This window comes from Anomalospiza imberbis, chromosome Z, assembly GCF_031753505.1.
Source record: "Anomalospiza imberbis isolate Cuckoo-Finch-1a 21T00152 chromosome Z, ASM3175350v1, whole genome shotgun sequence".
NCBI classification, from domain to species: Eukaryota; Metazoa; Chordata; class Aves; order Passeriformes; family Viduidae; genus Anomalospiza; species Anomalospiza imberbis.
The window spans coordinates 43,449,058-43,472,073 of NC_089721.1; the positions used below are offsets into that span (position 1 = coordinate 43,449,058).

Sequence of the window (23,016 nt, forward strand, 5' to 3'; positions counted from 1 at the left end):
GATATTATGCAGTTTTCTACAAATGGGGGTTGCCCAACAAAAATGAGGTTAAGCGATAACCTTAACACATTTTTAAGCTAATATTAATCCTTTGCTCTACTGTTTGCACACAGTTAGCAACTTCTTGCATTCAAACAAAGTAGAATTTGGAATGTTGCCTTCCAGTAAATAAAATAGTATTTAGGCTTAGTGATACCTGGATGAACTTTCATAAAGTACACTTTATTTTGTTTGGGAAATATGTGTACAAAGTGTGTGTACCAAATATATGCAGCTAACACCAAGACAATCACAACGCTCATCTGAAGTGCAGAGAATAGATTTATTCCATTGCCTCACTGGCTGGAGGATTACAAAGAAACAAAGGGATATACATACATTGCTAAGCTCATTTTAGCAGGGCCTGACCCCTGCATTACATATCAGAGCCTGGAGCATGTCTTCACCAGGCTGTGTTTTACAGTCTTAGAATTTATCTCCCTTCCCCACTTACAAAGAGGCCTAGAGGAAGAATGCTTTTAGGTGTTTAACAACATCCTGTTATCTACTCTGAGAAAATTTAATTGCTTCTTCAGCAAACAGAAAATGGCCCAAAGCAAACACAAATACATGAATTCTCTCACACAGAGTATTTTCTAACATCTTCTAAGGTACAAGGTTGGTCTCTGAACAAAAACAGTTCTGAATAGAACTTACTTTTCTCTCTCCTCACCAATCTCCTGGTTTTCAACCCTTTCCTCCTCAGACAAAGCCAACCTTAAAATTGTTCTCCTTTGCTTACTGTGAAAAAATGAACTTTTTCACAGATAATCAGTATGTAGTACAAAAATGCGGAAAAGCAGTTAATGTATCAGAAGTGTTCTTACATTGCATTAATTGAAATAAAAGAATCCTGAAAGATGGGAAAATTTGAAATGAGAGTTACAAAAATTGTCCATTTTCCTTAAAATGTCACAAAGTGTACTGGAAACCAAAACTGTTTGGTTACCTCATCCCATCTCACACATACATGGAAACTGTTGAAACAAGTCAGAATTGAAACATCATTGCTGTTTTTGGATTTGCCAAAATGCCTCTGGTTTTGGATGCCCACCCTGAAACAGGTGATGTATTGAACATAAAAACAACAACAACAAAAATGACTCCATTATTTTTGTGGAGTAAATCTTAATTTGAAAAAACAATACTGAAGAGCAGCTTTGGCAAATGAATCTATTTCCATGCACTGAGGTGTATGGATTTCAGAGTATGCCTTTTTGAAACATGAATCTGGTTTCTGTATATGAGCAAGTCACATATACACTTCACTCATATATTTGAACAAAAGTAGTATCTCTGTATTTCACGTAGGAAAAAAGAGATTTCTGGAATGGAGATCACTGGAATTTTGGAGTAAAAAGTTTTCTGTGCAGAGAATTTTAACAGTTCAAGGCACAAAACTGTGAAGGCAATGATTTTCCACACGGCCTGTATGTTGTTTCTTAAATGAACACCGTGGGAGACAAACTGCACAAAGTTGTTCCTTAAGTCCTCAGTCTGCAAAAGTAGAAGTGAAGTGGCCATATTTTCATGCTTATCTAGTGAAAAGAGCTAAAATTGCAGAAAATAGGAGGTTCCTTTTGTTGAACCCCAGAGTTTAATAGACATCTCTAAACCCAAAGTTTTCCACAAGGAAGAATCTGATGTAAGTAGTGAAAAAGAGCTATGTGGATCTAGTGGCCCGGGGCTCCTTTCTAGAGTGATTAATCAGATAGTAGTATAAAGGCAATGAGGACTGCCTGAACCCATCCCATATAATGGGTGTTTGTGTATAACATCAGTCGCATATCCAATTCTCACACTGATGGCTTTCCTGTGCACTGCTTGTTTATTTTGGCTTTGGTTGCAGGGACAGTTTTACCTCTCATTAACTAGAAACTCTTTGTACAACAGAAATTTTGGCAAAGCAAGCTCTCGTGTTATCACATTTTGTTTCCCATATACAACTTGTTTTATCCTGATAACAATAGAAATGATACTGTAGAAAGAGAGCCTCAGCCTGAACTGTGATTCATGCAGTCCTTGAGCTGGCTTTGTTTTGTTTAGGTAAATGAGAGATTCATTCCAATATTCCACATGTTCATATTCAGGTTTCAGCCAACAGTTCTTTTGGTTGCACTTCAGGCACTAGTTATAGCTCTGTGGGGAATATCTTTGAGCTGTTTAAACTGCTTTTCTCGTGGAGAGTAAAGTAAAAAATACACCACATGAAGCCTACATACTGAATTGTTCCACTGATACATGCTGATAATTAGTGTGTAAATACATAGGTGCCTGTGGTTATTCAATATGGGGTTTTGTTATATGCACATTAGAATGTTTTATAGCTTCAGTGTTTGAAAAGTATCATATCCTAAGAGATAAGAAAGTACATTTTTTTCTTTTTTTTTTTAGCATGGTTAATTTTTTTGCCTTTAATTTTGTTAATTAAGGAGCTAGTTCAGAAGTAGCCAGTAACCTTTCTTAGCAACTTCCCTTTCCAACAATATGAGATAATCATTGTTTTTTCTAGGTAGTGATATATTTTTGCATTGCGTATATGTTATACGTGTATATATATTGCTATGTTGCAGCAACAGGAAATACTTTCTTTACTTCATAGTTTTTTTAAGAGTAAAACCATAACTTTTAATGTAAAAACACAGGTGTCTATTTTTGTTTATTCCCCTCAACATGCATCTTTATTTATACATCCCTGTTTGGCTCATTACTCATTTCCTCACAGATACTGTAGGTGTGCATTTTTAATAAATTGATGCACGAACATTATTTTTTCTGAAAGTGTGGATACCTCAACAGAATTAATGGCCTGAGAAATGTTTCCTTTTGTTAGTGAATTTTTGCTTTCATATATAAGAATACTGTTAAAAAAAAAAAAAGTCTCCTTGGCTGTCGTTTGGTAGCACTTCAGAACTGCTGACTGGGACTCTCAGCTTATCATTATCTGTTTTTTGGAGGGATGCCTGCTTTCAGGTTCAGTACTGTGCAGTCTACAAAAGAGTCCTTTAAGGATGTTGTGCCAGACTATTTTTCATTCCCAGATAAGAGGTTAAATAGACTGGTAGAAACTCAGCAGGAGCTAGGGGCTGCTACTGGTTGAAAGCAAAATGCTGGCAGTGAACAGCTTGGCAATGCTGTGTCCCTGCACAGGACAGCAGTGTCCAGATCCTAGAGAGTGCAGAAATCAGCAGAAACTGGAAGAAAGGGGACGTATCTCACAGGTGCATTTCTCAGGATGCTGTGATCCTTTGTGCGTGGCACTACAGTGATGGTACTATGCTGGAGCTAAAAACCATGCCTGCCAAGTAGGTTTTTTTAGGTCTCCAGAATGCTGGCCTCTGTTCTGCACATTCAGTTATGAACATTTCCTCTTTAGGAATTAGTTTTTAAGGAAGAGGTCATACCATGGGCTACTTTTTCCAGCTTCCACTTCAAGATCAATTTCACTTTCTGGCAGTAGTTTTTAGTTCTTGGAAACATGAAGTAATTTTAGAACAGTATTGGGGAGAATAGAGGAAATGAAATGTATAGGCTCTAGGTGTGGATAGAGTGTCCCTCCTTTTCTCTCCATTTTGTATTTGCATGGTTTGTTTTCTGCTCGTCAGTGTGTTTCCAGCATTTGGTGCCAAATTATCTCTCCCTGACTGCCGCCCCTATAATTCTTAATTACTCCAGTTCAGCTGTTCTGTCATCTGCCTTTCCTGCTCCTCCACGTTTTCTTCCTTGTTCCTTTGTAAATTTGATCACACCTATCAAGACAGTAAGTCACTTCATAGACAGGGATATTGGGGTACTTGATTCCTGGGCTGGAAATAATCAGGATTCACAGGCTGGATTAAGGCAACTTGACTTTTAAAGCAGTGAATGAATGTAAGGTCTAAAATTTATAAAATAGTGTGATTAAAATTTACTCCACTGGCTCTTACTACATCTTGTAGGTGGAAACTGTTTTTATTAGAGTATTTTTAAAGAGTGCTGTAAGCAACTTAAAAGTGTGTGGGACTGCTGGTTGTCTTTATTTGAGTGTATGGAGACCTCTCTCTTAAAAAGTCCCTGCCAGTACTGCTAATTCATTCACTCATAAGGATGTGGTGCATACACGAACACACACACTTGGAGCAGGGGATGTTTCTGTAATAGTATAAGGAAATTCTGCAGATGTCATTATGAGCATGTTCATACTGGCTCTGATTCTTGGCAGACTTAACCTGTCCATGCTGGTGAACTGGAAAAAACAAAAAGGGGCTTTTGTATCATTTACCTACTTGTAACTTGCTGACCAAGGAAAAGGAGGCATTAGCAGAAGGAAAAAAAAAAAAAAAAAGACAGAATGCCCCATGCCCCAAGATTCTTCTTTCATGCTTTACAAGTGTAAATTCTGAGTGTAAATTCTGCCTTGGGGCCTCTTTAAAAAAGATCTGAGTCCATTTTCATTTAAGCTGTCTGTTGAGCACACTGGCTTTGTCCAGAAAATATACTAGAAAATTGGAGTGTGACTTAGTCAATAGCAAGTCACAGTCATCAGTGAAACAGTTTTGTTTTGCATAATGGGACAGTTGAATTTTTTCTTTTAAATGATATGACATTATATGCAATTTAAGAAAGTAGACTAGAAAAAAAGAGAACCTTTCATAGTTGCCTGATTTGGTGCACTGACAAGCACAAGTGCGGAATTATGGACACCATGCAGAATTTATAGGAGGCAGTCCCTAGCTGTCATTGCAAATGGAAGAGCAGAAGCAACTTTGTGCTTAGAGGGGATGGAATGAAATTTTAAAATCATGAGATGAGCATTGAGCATACTTTGCTGGACATTGATTCAATACTGGTCTATGCCTTTTCTATAGAAGAGTTAGCAACTCTTAGTTTTGCTCAAGTTCTGTCCATATCATTTGTACATGCACCTTTGCTTTGGGCTAATAAATGACACGTGGCTTCTTGGCATCTCAAGGCTTGACTTTTTGTCTGATAGCCTTGGGCACCTCGCAGATGACAAATGATAGATTTAGATAAACAGTAAAAGCTGCATAGTGCCTTCCATATGTGTTTATCTTAATTTTGTAACACAGTCCAACTATTATTTAACTGCATTTATTTAGATGATACCAGCTGGAATAACATTCACATACAGTAGAACAGCTGACACTCTCTCTTTACTTACTTGTTGGGCACAGTTACTAACAAGTAAAATGTAGAAAAGTAAAATGTAGAAAACAAGTAGAAAATACTGTTTTGCATTGGTCACTGCATCTGGTACTTACTTTTTATTGCAATAACAGAGACATTGATCCTTAACATATTTGCAGGAGTCATTTTTTTTAAAGAAATACTTGCCATTATCTGTTTAACAAAAAAACCCTAGCATGGAAACGTAAATCCAGATGCAAATGGCTATTAGTTTTAAAGCCCCACCCTTACTATTAAAAATCTAAATTGATGTTAGTTATGTTTAAATTATAAATGCAGAATTTCTAACTTCCATTGGCATGTTTTCCCCATTTTGTGGCCAAAAATGATTCAAATTGCTGTTTCTACAGCTTGTTGTTTATTATTAGCACAGTAGCATAAGTACACATCTAATGAAATAGATTACACAGAAAACAGATTGCATAGAGAATAAACATTCTCTGTGCAAACAGACTAATAATACAGTCATACACTGCGGTGAAAAGGTTTTTATTGCATGGGACAAATCATGTTATACTGCTGTTGGCATACAGAACCATCTGATGGTAACAGCAGAAAAATTACAGGCTGTTATTAGTCAGACATTTTTCTTTATGCATCTTCTTGAGAAGTTCTTTTACAAAATATTTTTCTTTTTTTTTTTTTTTTCTTTTTTAAGTGGAAGCTATGGCTTGATTACCCTGAATTCTCATTTCTTCTGTCTTGGTTGTATTGGTGTATACACCATTGGCGTATAAACCATTGGTGAGGTTTAGCCATAATACTGCTTTCAAGACCTGTGTAGGAAGAAAAAAGGTAGAGAAAGAGAGCGGTAGTACTTTAAAAGTTGTCTTAAAAAACCGAACAAACAAAAAATAAAAACCAAACAAACAAGCCCAAAAACCCCAAACAAACAAAAAAACCCCACTACATTGAAAATGTTGCTATTTCGTATCTTTTTGTTGGTGCATTAGCTAAGATCAAGAAAAGGAAGTGAAAAATTTGTAATTTCAGACTGCTCCTGTCTGGTGAATGTGGATTTCATAGTACATTAAACTTGGCACCTTGGGATTTTTCTTTCTGCTTGAAATGTTTCTAAAGGAAAATTTGAATTTTAGAGACATAACTTCATGTAGACACTAGTCAGAAGAATTTGCTTTTTAACTTACTTTGCTGAAAAGTCTTTTGAGGTCGTATACTTTTATTAAACTCACAAATTATCTCCATGATAATTGAGAAGTCATGGCTGTCTGGTGAAGGCCCAAGTGGCTAGAAAAAGGGAAACATTATACCCATCCTTAAAAAGGGTAGAGACAGGAGGACCCTGGGAACCACCAACTGGTCAGCCTCACCTCTCTGCCTGGGAGGATCATGAAACAAATCCTCCTAGAAGCTCTGCTAAGGCACATGGAGGACAGGGTTGCCTGACCAACCCAGTGGGCTTCTGTGATGGAGTGACTGTGTCAGTGGACAAGGGTAGGGCTACAGATGTTGTTTACCTGGAATTTTGTAAAGCCTTTGACAATTCCCCATGACAGCCTTCTCTCTAAATTGTAGAGAGATGGATTTGATAAATGAACTGTTGGCTAAGAAAGTGGTTAAATACTCACATCCAGAGGACAGTGGGCAATGGCTCACAGTCCAATGGACATCAGTAACAAGTGTCCCTCAGTAGTCCCCATTGGTAATGTTATCCCGTGTTATTTACTGTCTTCCTTAATGACATGGGTGAAGGAATCTAGTGCATTCTCAACAAATTTGCGGATGACACCAAACTGAGGGGTGCAGTTGATACTCTTGAAAGATGGAATGCCATGCAGAGGTACCTGGACAAACTCAAGAAATGGGCCAGTGGAAGTCTTATGAGGTTTAATAGGACCAAGTACAAGGTGATGCACCTGCGTCAGAGCAACCCTCAGTATCAATACAAGCTGTGGGATGAACAGATCAAAAGCAGTCTTGCTAAGAAGGACTCAAGCAGGACTTGGGGGTGCTGGTGAATGAAAGGCTGACATAAGCCAACAATGTGTGCTTGCAGCCCAGAAAGCCAACCCAGTATGATATTTCACTCCTTTTTTTTTTTCAGCATGACTTTCATGGTACATCTGGATAATATAGGTGCAGAACAACAAACTCCATATAAAAGTTGTTTCTAAAGCTGTATTTATACTACTAATTTTCTCAATTTCTCTAATGTCTGATTCTGAAATCTGCTAAATCATTCTCTCATTTCTAATTCTTCTCAGGGTACTTGTTCTTTTATTTTCTTCTTCTCATGAGATTTTTTGGGGGGGGGAAAAGACGTGGCTATTAAGCAGTTGAGGGAGAAAAGAATTATTAATCAAATTTTTTGTACTGTTTCCAAACAGGGACGAAGAGGCTTAGGTTCAGTCTTTGTTTGGGCATCTGGAAATGGTGGAAGAAGTCGAGACCACTGCTCCTGTGATGGCTACACCAATAGCATCTACACTATCTCCATAAGCAGCACAGCTGAAAGTGGAAAAAAGCCGTGGTATCTGGAAGAATGTGCATCCACACTAGCTACAACATACAGCAGTGGGGAATCCTATGACAGGAAAATAGTATGGGTTTTATTTGTTTTTTCATGTATATATGATTGTATTCTGCACAGTGATTTAGGGGGATGGAGAGAAAGGGAAATCATTTACACTAATATCTTCCCGTGTTTTAAATCCAGTTATCAATAGTTTTTACAATTTACACACATATTAGCAGTTTACCTAGACACCTGTTTTCTCAGATTTGTTTTGACACAGCATCATTCCTCTTTTACATTCACTGACTGTCACTTACTACTCATATTGCCGTCTATTCTGGAAATGTATTGTAAGGAAAATTAGGCTCAGTGCTCATCTTTTCTGTATTGTTCCTCTTCTCATTCCTAAGCAGCCAGCATCTAATTTCCTTAATGTTCTCATCTTTGCTGGAAAATGACAAATAGTTTTAATTCTGTTGGATAATCTGTTGACATTGTTAGTATTTGTACATCCTGTGTGCCTTTGCAAAATGAATGCATTCAGGATACTTTCTAGTATTCAATATTCTACTTCTTTTAACCTTTTAAACCTTTGTACTCAGGTTGATGAGGTTTGCTAACATTGTTCTCTTCCCTGCTTATTTATTCTGGTGTTTAACTTACAGAAATTTATTACTTCTGGATCAGAAGATTGAAGGAATTGGAGGGTTTTTTTTTCCTTCCTTATGTTTTCTTAAGGACTTATCTAACCTTTCTTTCTGGTCTTTAGCAGATTTTTCTCTTGGTGTCAATCTAGAGTTACAAATATTTGCCTCTGTGGTTTTTTTTTTCATACTGTCTGCCTTGTCTTTCAGGATTCTGTTCTGGGATGCTGGCCATCCCTTCTTGGATTCTTTGTTATTTTCTGATGGTCTAATTTCTGTTATAGACTTGTTCTGAGATCATTCTTCATCCCAATGATTTTTCTGTTATTTATTTGCTTCTCTTCACTGAAGTCTTCTCTCTCTCTTCCTGATGCGTTTCTTGTTATCCCTGATAAATAATAATAAATTTTAAAATTACTATATCTACTAGAAATCCTCACTTCTGTGATTAAATTCCCTTTACTGTCCTTTAAAAGACATTCACTAACTTCTTCATGTTTGAGTGAGACTAATGAGCTGAGCAGATGTGATTGTGTTCCTCCATCCTGACCTTTACTTAGACAAGTCTGTAGAACTTCCCTGAGTCCTTTGAATCCAGCAGTTGCTGTCAAGTCAACAACAATTTTTATAAATACAATCAGTATTGCTTTCAAAGTTTTCTGTGACAAAAAATTAACTTAAATTTAATGTAAGTGCTTTTAATTATTCATTGCTATTAAAAGATCTCTCCTGTTTGCTCTCTGGGCCCATTTAGCTTTGATTTCTAAGCATTTGGTGTCACAGATTTTATTGCTAGTATGAAGACCGCTCTGTCCTCTTTCTGTCCTCTCTCTGCCCATGTAACCCAGAGAGTTAATTCCTTTTGATAACGGAAGGTAAGCTTCTTGTACTATTCTGTCTAAGTCATGTTTTCTTATAAACCCATTTTTCATGTTACAAGCTTCTAGAATCCAAACTAGACACACCAGCCAGGTAGCAGCAATATTCATTGACAAAAGCATAGGAAAACGGCTGTCTGTATGTGCCAGGTCAGTTTTCTTCTGTTTATGTATTGACCCTGATGAGACTTGTTAGCTTCACTGTCATGTAATGTGTCCATCACTGTGTGATGCTCAGCCCACTTTCAGAGCTGCTGCTTCTCTTTTTCAAAGTTGATGGTTCAAGGAAATATGTAAGGGTAATTAGAGTCTCCTTATTCCACCTATAACAACTGGCAGGTTTAGTACTTACCTTCAGACCAGCCCTCATCATCACTTTGTCATTTCCCAAGTTTCTCGCAACACTCATCAGGTGCTGGTGTTTTCTTCCATGTCTTCGGTAAAAGTTTGAGGTCATACTGTGGCCAGGAACCAAATTGTAGAAGACCTGATTAGAAACAGCAGTCATTTCTTCTATATGCTATAAGGGTATATACAATTTCTCTGCTTCTAATTTTTATACATGCTTACATTTTTGGACCATATAATTATGCCAGTTTAAATCAATGTCTTATGCATTATGTATATTTTTAATCTCTTAAATTTAAATATTTTTTTAAAATATGCAGCATTACATGATGTGTCTTGTAAAATCATGAGTATATTACTTTCAGCCAAAGTGATGTCCAAAAAAAATACTGCAGTACTTTGGCAACCTTTCTTTTCCAGCATCTTCTGTTATCCACCATTGAGTATTCTACTAGTTAATTAATCTATTAGTAATTTATTTAAATCCTGTATCAGCTGCTTTACACTAGATAAAAAAGTGGCAAATAGATGACATTAGTAGGACAATAATGCTTACCCTTTTTAAAATAATGACACTATGCAGATTTTCTGTTTTCTGGAATTTCTGCAATGTTCAAACATTTGCTAAAAACAACACGGTAGTTCCCTTTCCAGCCCTTGTAAGAGTGTTTGACACTTCCAGTCTTTCTGATATTAACTTGTGATTTAAAATAGAGATAAATGATTTGTCATCTCCCTACGCTCTGAAAATTTAATTTAGACTTTTTTTTTTTTTCCCAAAAAGAAACATTCAGTGAAATTGCTGTTTACTATAGTCTATCATCTCTGGAAAATTAAAATAGTATTGGAGATTCTTTTGCTTCTGATGTATTTGAAAATAAAACATGCATTATTTTTTAGGGTTCACCATTTAATCTTGTCTTTCCTTATTGCCTCTCTGCATCTTTTATCCTCAAATGTAATTAATTGCTGTTTCTTTATATCCTTGATCATATTTTTAATATTGAGTAAAATATCTCTGTATTTCTCAGTCCTTATTTGTACTTTCCTACATTGCTCATTTAAGCTTTGAGCATTCCTCTGATTTCTTAATAGATGCAATTTTCTTGGTGATTGTCATCCACTCTTTTCAATTAACACACATTTTCTGCTTTTACAGAATTACTGTTTCAGTAAGAGAGCATTGCTAATTTCTGACATTTTACTCCCTTATGTCTTGCACTAGGATCAAAAACACCTGGAGTGATCTTGCCTTGTTCTCATGGAACATAAGCATATATAACTTTTTAGTTTACCAAAGTATAGTACCCATCACTTCTGGAACTTTGCAATGTCCTTAATACAGGCAGGTTAAGATTTTTGAAAAGTATACCTTACAAAGGAGATAATAATTATTATATATAGAATGCACACAAATTATCCCATAGTTAGGAAATTAAGGAAGATAATTTACATAAACATTATTGAAAATAATTAAAAATATGTCTCTAAAATGTTCTTAATTGGAGTCTCCCTTGGAGATCTCACATTGAATATCAGAGATAAGTAAAAATATTTTTTGATTTAATTCCATGAATTATATAAGCATTGATTGTTTTTACTAGTCAGATTAGAAATTAGGTTCCATATCCCAGCTTTAGTTTAGTCCTACAGTGTGCATCATTTTGCACAGTAAATGGCAAAAGCATAAATCTGAGTAGCCATAAGAATTAACCCAGGTCTGTTGACCGTTTGTTTACCAGAATGTAATTCATCCTTGACAACTCTTGTGCAAAGCAACCTTGCAGTTGCAGTTGCAAGAGTCACTGATCCCAAATGCTTGAAAATCAGACTATAAAAATTCCTGACAAGATTCTTTTTCCTGTACTATATTATCAATTGACGTTTGAAACTGTCATGGTTTGACACTGGCGCGATGCCAGCACCCCCATAAAAATGTACTTTTCTAAATAATTGCTGTGAGATGTGATCAGGAACAGAGCAGAGCAGGCCTAAGCTTAGTTACAAAGGAAAGAACTTTATTAAACTACTACTACTATATATATATGTATATATATATAAAATACTACTATATATATATATATATAAATATATATATAAAATACTACTATATATATAAAAACTACAAACACTAAATCTTGGATGAAGACTTTCCAAAACACCCCTCCTCCTCCCACCTAATTTCTAAACAAACTCAACAGTGAGACACCACCCAGGATCCTGATCAAGTTGCTACTCTTCAGATATTCAAATACTCAATCTTTCAAGGGAGACAGAAGTTTCTCCTGTGCCACAGACTCTCCAGGAAACACAATTGCCACCCTTGTGTTTCCATGTCACACATGGCAACTGCCCGGAGAAAATCTGCCATGGTGACACTCTCCTTTCCATGTCACAGTGCTCTCACCACCGTGCATGGACAGACTGCTCATAGGGCTCCTTTAAGGATGCTTTGCCGTGGACCAAAAGAGACAACAGTTCAGTTTCTCATTTTGGGACTACAGTCCCCCCCATTTTCCCCTGGGGCTGAGGGTCCAAGAACAGAGATCTTCTTCTCCTCTTCTTCTTCCTCAAAGACAGAGGGCTTCTCCCCACCTTCTCCAACTCTCCTCTGTTCTCTCTGCTCCTCTGCTGGTAATCACTGAAACAAGTCTCTTGGCTCACCAACGCACCCCCCTAAGTGCAGCTTCTGTTAGGAGAATTTGGTTCAGTCTATGGCTAACAAGGAAAGTCCAGCCACAAGCCACTCCATCATCTCCTTCCAACTCAAGAATTTCTTCTTCCATCATCTCGGATCCCAGACTGTCTCTCTTCTACTTCAAATCAAGGAGGAATAATATTTTACAAAGCCTTCATTTCTCAGGAAAGGGTTAAAAGTTCAGACTCCCTGGACAGCTGATATCTCTGCCCAGCAGCTGATTTCCAAGGCCAAGGCTGGGCGCCTTCCCCCCCACCCTTCTCCTCCGCGCCGGCAAAGTTACAGGTGCCATCCGGACTCTCTGTCTCTTCCCTCTGGGGGGGGGATGACAAAGACATCTCCGCTTCTCTCCACCATTCCGTCCACAGGAGCTGGCTCGGTTCCAGTCCTTCTACCCCTCGGCTCACCTCGACCAGGCCTCATGGCTCCCCCTCCCCCACCCAGCCCCATGGCTGGGCAGCTTAGATCTGCACAGCACCCTGACCGGAACTAAAGAGAGCGAGCTCTGGGGAGTTCCTGCTTTTAACCCCCTGTGTTCTCAGAGGCGTATCCCTATCTTCAGTGGTCACTTCAGGTGCCAATATCCAAACTTGACCACTGATTGGTTTGACCCAACTTCCTGAAAAAATCACTTCCATGTCAAACCACGACAGAAACTCACAACTCTTCCATGTTTTACTAGTGGTACTTGGTATTTAAAGCCATGCAAGGCTGTTCCCTCTCTAGATACTTTCAATGATGAAGTCATACAGTGTAGTGGAGATAAATAGCTTCTGTTTGTGTTGTGTTTAAACCAGTTGTCCATATAAGGGATAAGTATGGGATTCCGTTATGCTACAACCCAGTGAGAAATTCCATGAAATTGTGATGCCAGCTTTTCAAACTGATTGTTGAGAAGTCCTTTCAGCATACATACCCTCACATGGAGACAGGGATATTGCTATTACCTGTGTGACTGTCTTGCTTATAGACTGTTCTAAGAGCATTAATGATTGTATTGCTATTCTTTCTCCAGCTTGACTACCAAAATTCAGTCCTCTTAAAGTCCTATCAAGTATCATTTACCTTGGAAGGAAGTCTTGTTTGAAACAAAAAGTGAACTCGAGACAGAACTGAGTATTTTAAATAATAAGCTTTTTAAACTGCTGTTAAATGCTAGAAGAGTCTAGAAACTATATATGTTTTCAGTGTTGTATCATGTATCCTTTTCACCATATCTCACACTTTTGTTTAAACTGATGCTCCTTTTGAGTTAGTGGTTGTCTTCATACCTTTCCACAAGAAACTGAGGGCTTGCAGCAAGTTTAAAGGGAAAAATACAGGGCAAATAGAAAGATTATTATTAAATTTAAATTATCCAAATTCTATTATGCATATAAATTTATATGCACTTGACAAACAATGTGGGGTTCAACTGTTTGCCAAAATTTGATGAGTAACAATAATTGATCAAATCATAAGGTGATTTTGTTTGTCAGAGTGAGACTCCTACATTCAAAATAGTGAACAAAAATATCACAGCAGTAAAACAGGAAGAAGTGATCTGGCATAGGATTTACAACCAACATCAAATGAACTACTTTTTTTTGCCTTTTTTTTTTTTTTTTTTTTTTTGCTTTTCATGAATCACAGCACAGATTTCAGTATCATCTGAGATTCTACAGTGTTGTAGTACAGAAATACCTACCCAAGACTTAGGAACAGTGAATGGGTTATAGTTGTATAATGTCATGTTCCAAAGTTCCTTCCTGTTTTTCCTTGCAATTCTTTAGCTGAATAGCTTTCTTTTTTCTTTTCTTCTCTGTTTTTTTGTCCAGTAAGTGCAGAATGTATTATAAGGTGAATGAACAGACAGTAACCAAGTACTAGAAACTTACTTTGTAGACTAAAAATTGTTCTAAAAATGATTTGATTTCAATATGGAGTAATAGAATCACAAATGCTTTTATAACTACACAAAACACTTTTTTTTCTCTTTTCATTACTACCCATTTTTTATAGCTGGTTGTTAAAAATATAGGATATAACATAATTTTAGAAGTTTTTCTAGTCTTTGAGGGGTTTTCTTGTCTTATACAGTGACAGCTTAAAATATTTTAAGCTAACAGTTACAGGTAGACACACATTCTTGGAAGAGTTCCTTGTTGTTCAGGAAAGGTACACCAAGTGCACTTGACTTTATACTGTACTGAGTTTTATTGCAGTGATAATTTGCCTCTTATGAACCAGGTTTCCACCCTTTGGATATGTTAAAATACGAATTTTCCAAAGATGCCAATAGATGTATACCTTTTACATAGACTCTTATGGAAGGACTAGAATTATTTTTAGGTGTTTTCAAGTGCAGCTGCAAAGTGCTGGCATAGTTAAAGGCATAGAAACTCACTGTGGGACAGAGACAAATGGACAGTAGGTAAAGACTACAAAATTATACTTTATAGATGTTACCTCTCATACTCAGTGAGTACAGAAGTATTGGCTAATAATATGCAGTTGTCAAGGTATTTTTTCCTATTATTCTCTTCTTTGCTGCTTTGAATGCTATAGGACAGTACTTAAAGATAGCTTCCCTCCACTGGACCATGTGGCTAGGAGAGGTAAAGCACCACATAATACAGTTATCTATATGGTTCTTATGAAACGTATTGCACAAATGCATTTCCTTTGAATATGTTTTTCAAATGATTTTGTAACACACTGAGATTTTGATATCATAAAGCTCCTTACAGATATGGTTTATAAGCCTATTAAATTACTTATCTCCTGCAAATAACGTGTCTACTTCATATTCCACCTGCTTTGTTGTCTTCTGATAAATAGCAATTCATCTGCTGGTTTTCTTTCTCTTTTTGTTGATAAACTTCTACTCTAAGCAGAACTTAAAACTGAAACAACAAAAGAAAGCCCATCCTGTCTCCTGCCAGTTCTTAAAACACAAAAGTCTGCTCTACTTCAGAAACTCACTCAGGTTATCAAGATATGCACCAGATAATCACAGGACACAGTCTGACATCTTCTCTTCTTAGTACATACAGATGCAAAGGCTCTGTAAAATGTAGAATAGATTTTTGTTAAAATCTTTTCACTTCTGGGGACACAGGTTCACAGAAATCAATATGTCTTGAAGAACTGTAGCAGAAAGTAAAAAAAATTATTCAATCACTACAGAAAACTCATATAATGAAATATGAAATACAAAGAAATGCAGAAGCTTGAGAGATGGTACATGAGCTTGTTCTCTGCTTAGAGAAATCCCATTTTTTTCTTTATTCATTAATTTCCCAGTTGGTAAAACTATAGAAGGATTGATGATTCAACCTTAATAATGACTGTACAAAATTGGCATCTCCTTCAGAGAGCAAGTTGCTCAGAGCAAGGTGCTTCTATGAAACTGTTAGTGTGTGTCTAGATTTTTTCCTTTACTAAATGCCTAGTTTTTCTGAAAACTTTGCACCAATGCCTGTGGGAGGTATTACAGTGCATTGCAGTGATTTTTATAATTTCTCTTTGTCTTTCATCAACGTGTCTGTGGCTAATTTCATGTTGCTTAAACTAGGCAAATACCAGGAACATTGTCTTCAACTAAACCTAGTTGATTCAACTTACTTAGAAGTTGTAACTCTCGGCCCTAGAAATGCTGCATGCACTTTTCTTGGGAAGTTGGATCAGCATTTTCACAGATCAACAGCTGTGTTATACTCAATGAAAAATGTAAAAATTTCTCCTTCTCCCCACCCTAACAATCAGAATGACTGCTAATATACACTAATGGCAGCTTTATGGTGCTATCAAATACCACATCCTTCTATTGTGATTGATGATGTTTTTATGTTGCTTAGGAATTTGGGCATCATTTTTCTTCTTGAAATTTGCTCACCTCTTGGTGATCATGTACTCTTTTTTCTTGGGGTAAATGCAGCAGTTCTCTGACAGTGAATCCGTAGTGCTGAAAAACACGCCTCATATCTTGGAGGTAATCTATACCTAAACATCTCAACTGCAAGTAACTGTCAGTTACTTTCCTTTAAATTAGTTCAAATGGCATTTACACTTACAAAGCTTTCTCAGCACATATTCAGCTGAAGTATCTGCTGAAAGCCAGACAAGGGTACAAATTGCTACCACAGTATCCACTTAGAAAAGAGGGACAATGTTGCCAATTAAAGAGTCATCGTGGCTTATTGTGCTTGATATCTTTAGCGACAAGAACATAAAATCAGTCTGGAAGGATGGTCTTCCAGAGGGTGAGAAACAAGGGCAGCACAGTTCAGTGTGAGTTTCACAGTATTGTCAGAGGCTGTCCTGTAGGGAAAAACTGCTATGACAGGACTTTTTTTCCTGCCTGAGCTCCTGGATGCTTTGTTGCCTTCAGTGTTCTTTGCTACACCACTTTTATGCAGGGCGTAAAGGACCAGGATGTGAAAGACATGAGCGTGTATTAATCCCTCTTCACTGTCTCTTTTTCCTGGCCTTCCTTCTGGTCCTTGCCACAGGACTGACCAGTATTTTCCAAGTGGGATACCTGCATCTTATACTGTCTCTGGGTGCATGTCATCATGTAGTACTTAGACTTCTTAATTCCACCTGGAAAATCGATTGGAATTTGCACATATAGGCAATGCAGTGTTAGGGCTGTTCCTGCTGCAGTTTAGTCTCTTAGTATTGTCATTGTATTTACGCAATTTCTGTGCTTAAAGCTTTTCGCAACATTGGTAATTTTTATCATCTAAATGAATAAACAGTCGATAGGTAAGAGGGCAAGAGAGAAGGAAATTACATGAACATTTTATTTATGGGGTTTCAACTTCTAGCTAATGACAGATAGAAGAAATTATTTAACAAGGTGTGCACTAATGAAGAATATTAAATAATAGGAGGCAAAAAGTTCTTTCTAGACTTCATTAGTCAAGAAGCCCAGCCGATAGTAAGTTGGTTCATTTAAGGATCCAACAATATAAATGCTTTCACATGTCTTTTTCAATTTTAAGAAGCTTCCATATTGTTTCACTTGCCCCCTACTTGTTTTCAACATTTTCTTGGCACTGTTAGTTCCTTTTCTGTTAGAATTCTTCTATGTTAACTTGCATATGCTTACATGTTGTGAGAATTTTCATCAGCCTTATACAAATCATGTAATATACTGAATATAGCTAACATCATGTGTGAAACCTATGCCTCCTGCGTACATTTGCTTATATTCTGCCCAGATGAGATGCAGCTGGTTTTTTAGATCACATTTCATGTATCTTGAGATTTAAAAGCTAGACAGGCATTTTTACATGCCCTGTGCTTTTTCGTGATTTTTTGATCATCTGATCCTCTCCTTTTCCCATTTTTGTGCAAATCTGTGTTGGAAATGAAGTACAATACTGGTGAATTAGAACACAATAATTCCATATTCTTAGATAAAATGTTACATAAGCAACTTCTCTGCCCCTCAGGAAAATATTTTATGTCTTGCAGTGACTGAAATTCTCAGATTAAGTTTTGACATCACAGGTCATTCACCTTCATGGAGGTTTCCCTGTTGTGGACTGCTGTCTTCAAACTACTGTTCTCCAGTCTGCATGAGTTTTGCTTGAGCTTCTGCTAGGTAGTAGTGACATCCTACCTCTGCTGCATTGCTCCTGCAAAGAACCACTTCTTCAGGAAGACAAGCACAGAGTAGAATCACTTTAGATTGACATTGCCTTCAAAGAAGCAAGATTTAGAATAAGCACATTTTTGTGCATGTTCTGCATTCTTACAGAAAGCATCTGTCTAAAATTCATAATTGAATAGAAACATCCTAACACTAAGTAGAAGGCTTTATGTCTACTTGGTATTGCACATTACAGTTTATACATCCACTTAGATTATATAAAAAATATGTGCAGCATGTAATTATCTATACATAAGACGTAACAAGTTAAAACTGAAAACTTGTAATTGGCTGGTGATGGCTGGGCCAAATTTGTGATCACATCAGGATTTTCCAATGAATTACTGCTTAATTTCTTGTGATTTATTGCATAAGGAGTAAATGAACGATTAAACAGGGTACTTAACATGAGCCAAAACTGTATTCTCTTGTGTCACATACTTCAGTGTGATTTCAGGCAACCTAATCAAACCCTCCATACCTCTATATAGTCGCTAAAATGTGCATAAGCAGGCTGTATGTAAGATTTAGTTCCTTCCTGTTTGTAAAGCACTTGGAGATTCTTGGAGGGAAAGTCCTCTGTAAATCCAAATAGGAGGACAGAATTGCAGTTGTGCAGTTTCGAACCCCTCTGCATGTTTTTCTGGTTAAAAAGTGTCTTTGTTGATCATGCCATGGAGCAATATAGAGAAAACTGTCATAATTCATGAGTGACTTCAAGTTCAGAACATCTAACGTCATGTATCTTCCTTTCCTTGCAATTAAAGAAGAAAATACCCTTCACATACATGTGACTAATTCAAGTAAATGAAACATGCTCTAATTTCTGAACTTGTATTCTAATTTCACACATTCAATTTCTTCCAGATTACTACAGACCTGAGGCAGCGTTGCACAGACAGCCATACTGGAACTTCAGCCTCTGCACCTATGGCTGCAGGCATCATTGCCCTGGCACTGGAAGCAAAGTAAGATCTGAGATACGTTCTGAAATAAAAATTAAGCATACAGGAAGATATTTCTCGTTCATCCAGCACCTTTATGCAGACTTTACACTACTTTGGAACCTATCTTGGCACAACACACATTGACCTCCTAAGGGCAGGAAAGGTCTCCATGCTTACTTCACATGAAGGAAAGCTGACACTGTGGAGATGCTGACAGAGTACTCAGTGTTGAAGTAACATGAAACAATGTTGAGCATAGGTGGTTTCTATTAAATGATGTATAGCATCCTCTCAATGTATTACAGTTTACTCAGAAGGCTGCCTAGGTCTGCTGTATCCTGCAGGGTACTGTAGGTCACCTCCTCCATTTACCAGGCTCCTCTTAGCAATATCTGTTCTTGAACACTGAAAGAAGTTTTGGGAGGTGTTAGGTTAACCTGAACATAAGTTAATGTAGTATGAAAAATGAAATCACAATTTCTGCATGCTGACACAAGTCCATTTTTTAACATGGGTCAAGGTACTCAGCTCTAAAAACCATTAATAGTGTAGCTCCATAGTCTTTGTACCATTAGCTCAAAAAATTTCCTGTCTTAAAAGCATTTTCTCAATTGCACGATTTTTTATGTCTAATATGTATCTATAATATGCTTCATGGAGCAGCAGAAATGTGGGTGATCTTCATGTAAATCTGTATTTTAGAGCCTTTTGCATTACTTTGTACTCTGGTGGATAATACCTGCAGGTCTAAGATGGAATGCTTCACCCCAAATCCTACTCAATGTTTTTAAGTTCTAGGAGGTGGATTCTATTAAATTCTGAAGAAAACTAGTTTCCTGTGGGGTCAGCCATTTACTTAGAAGGAAGTAAGAAAATTTGCACACAATAGTAGATTCAAACTGCATGTAGTTCATTACACTGTAATTATGTTTCCATCTTTCATGTTGCTTTCTTTGAAGACAGCTTGACCCAATATTCGGCGCATACTACTTTTTGCCATTGAGCTTTAAGCATAAGAGTTAGTCATTGAGAACCTGACATAATCTTAACAAGTGCGTCACTTGTGTCATTATAATAGTGTTTTCTTAATGCAGTTATCAGAGATTAAGGTATTTTGAATAGTTAATATAGTGTTATTGTGGGAGGTTTTTAACTTTTAAATCTCCTCTTAGCCCCAGTTTTAAAATTCCTAAGTTCATTTCAAACAATCTGCAAATGCAGATGAGACTCCGTGTGTGTACATTTCAACTTGCTGTTAAGTTTTTCTCACTATTCTTGCTTAATGAACTGAAATTGGTAGTTGATTATTTCTGTTTTGTTGTAGTTGAAAGTTTCAGAAAAGTTATATCTTACAAAGACCTGCAACAAAGCTATTTCTGATTGTGACATCTTAAAACACACTGAGAAACTTACCCTTTTTTCTCTGTGACCTTTGGTACGCTATCACTGGGAAAACCATATTTGTGCATATGGACTAGCATTTTTTTTCAAAACTAATAGTAGCTATAACAGACAAAAAAGGCAAGACTGTGTTGAGCTTTATATGTGGTGATGGAGACAAAATGTTCCAGTGACTAAATATCCTAGTAACTCTTTTGTATTTGTAGTACTCTATTGCATGGTAGTAAAAAGGGTTACAGAGTGAAAATGTGTGACTTTGCCTCCTTTTAGATTCTGTTCCATTTCATTAAGTGGAAGGTTCAGTTTCTAGATCTTAGCCTGTATATTTGAGTAGATCCAAAGGAATTATATTAATAATACCACAAATGTGGTTTTTATTCATTTGTATTTCATTCACTAACTTTTCTTTTTCATGTGTACTTAAAATCTGCCACTGCTACTAACCACAGCCACTAAATAAAACAGGAAAAAAAAAAGAAGTTAAAAAGCAGAAAGTAGGGAGAAAAACAGTTCTCATGCTATGGCTTCCCGTGCTGGTTTTCTTCACTAGGCTGGAGAAATCTTTGGTCTTGTGACATTATAGGTTATGAAATACAGCCTTTAGTATTACCGGGAGATCATATTGTGATCTATTAAATTTTAATGTCTCAAGTTTGCATGTATGGAATCTGTTTATTTTACACAGTTTCTGGATTTCATATTTATGTGATTTGAAATTCCAGGTTGTATTTTTCACCTGTGATGCCTCCCAATGTAGGTGACCCTAAGTAAATGTTAGGAAGTTTTGAAGCCATTGAAATATTTTCTACAATACTTTTAAAATGGGATATAAAGGACACATGATATTGTGTCTTAGTTAACTCCTTACTGGAACTATTTTGTTTCAAACAGAGTTTGCATTTTCCTAAATTCTTCATTAGATTCCCTATTAGTACCTCTGCTAATAGCAGTGTTTATGTGAGAATTTTTTGTAAAAGACAAGTTGGCAAAGAGTTTTGCAAGGTTAGCTAAATTCTTTGTACAGCAAGCTGCTTAAAAATTAGAGCACTTAGTCCTGAACACTTCTTGACTGTAGTATGTCTGAAATAATGTATAGTTTCATTCCACTTTGTGCTGGAAAACACAGCAGTTTATACCATGGAAGAGTTTTGAGTCTATGGAAGTCAGTTTTGCCCAGTAGCCAAGTTCTATTCCTGGGAGACATCATGAATTGAGCAGAGCACTAATATGGCCTGGGTGTGAGTTACAAGAGCCAAGAGGCTGCTTCAACTCACACACAAAGGTATGTTCAACCAAATAAAAAAACAGCAAGACATAAGTCTTGTTTGCACTTTCTTTCTTTGATAAAGCCCCATATGGTAGGATTGGCAGATGACTGATGGAGGATCTCTTACCTGCCTACTGATTTGAATCCTCCACTTAGCCATTTCTTCCAACAAGGATCTGCTTCTGAAATCCTGGTAACAAATTGTTTGAGGATGTTGTTATGCATAACATAACATGCTTTTTTATTATTTTTTATCTAGTATTTCAGTATCCAAGCGGCATGTTTTCCCTCAGGAATCAAAGAATTGTAACTGAGTTTCAGACTGCTTGTTTGGAATCCCTGAGGTTGCAATGCATGGTTGTAAATATGCAACAAGTATCACACAAACGTCTCTTAATTTTCACATGCTGCAGTTTTCTTATGGTATTTAGGTTGTAAATTGCTTTTCAGTTGTACCCAGTTATGTTTCCTAGTATATCTAGTACCTTGATCAGATCCTATGAATAAATGCTTGCTTGTGTGTTGCATTATGTCATTACATAATGTCAAATTTTTCTAATTGTAAATGAGAAAATAAGTATAATCAATTTAGTGCACAGAGACAGCAATTTTCTTATTAAAAATAAATTATTTTCATTGTGTAGTACCATCTACTGTTGGTAGAAGAGATACCTTTCTTACTGATAAAAAGGTTGGATTTGAGATTTGAGCGAATCAGAGTCAGGAGAGACAATGGCCCTGTATTTGTTCCACAGAACATTGTGCCATGTTCCTTTGAAGAAGCCAAATTTAAATAAAAACCCTTATGTTACTGACAGAAGAATACATTATGCATCCCCAACTGAACTGTGTGTTCCTGTCTGTAAGCCAATGCATATTTTCCAGCATGTGGTATATAAACTAGTTTCATTAGTAAGAAGTAGCAAGTGAAATGGAAGTATTAGTCTGCTACCTTTCTACTGTGTGGTATACTGAGTGGTATAGCCTTGGAGATAGTCAGTTTTCTTCCATGATTCTCTTCACTTGAGTGATATGGAATCTTAGAATTATTTCATTTGGAAGGGACCTTAAGGATCATCTCGTTCCAACCCCCTGCCATCAGCAGAAACACATTTCACTAGACCAGGTTGCTCAGGGCCTCATTTAACCTGGCCTTGGAACAATTCCAAGGGGAACAGCACCCTCAACTTCTCTAGGTGCTCTGTGCCAGTGCTTTACCACCCTACCAGCAAAGATGTAATCTAAACCCACTCTCTGAAAGAAAATATCTTTTCCTCAAGGGACAGGTGCTTCATCCCTCTAATCATTTTTTGGCCCTCCTCTGGACTTGCTCCAGCAGGTCAATGTCATTCCTGCAGTTGTCTTTTTTTACATGAACCAAGGCTAGAACAAGGAAGTGCTGGGAAGAACTTCAGAATTTTAGTGAATTCAGTTACTAGTGACAGAGAAGTGACAATGTACCACATTCCTCTAAAGACAGTACCACCAAG

At 36.9% G+C, this 23,016-nt stretch overlaps 1 protein-coding gene across 2 annotated transcripts in view; it reads left to right on the forward strand.

Moving 5' to 3' along the window:
- The window catches only part of PCSK5 (proprotein convertase subtilisin/kexin type 5), a 220,552-nt gene that overhangs the window by 102,639 nt on the left and 94,897 nt on the right, over positions 1 to 23,016 (forward strand). For both annotated transcript variants that reach the window (XM_068177017.1, XM_068177018.1), the window contains exons 8-9: positions 7,575 to 7,787; positions 18,779 to 18,879. In XM_068177017.1, the coding sequence (XP_068033118.1) occupies positions 7,575 to 7,787; positions 18,779 to 18,879 (314 nt within the window). The remainder of the gene's footprint in view (positions 1 to 7,574; positions 7,788 to 18,778; positions 18,880 to 23,016) is intronic.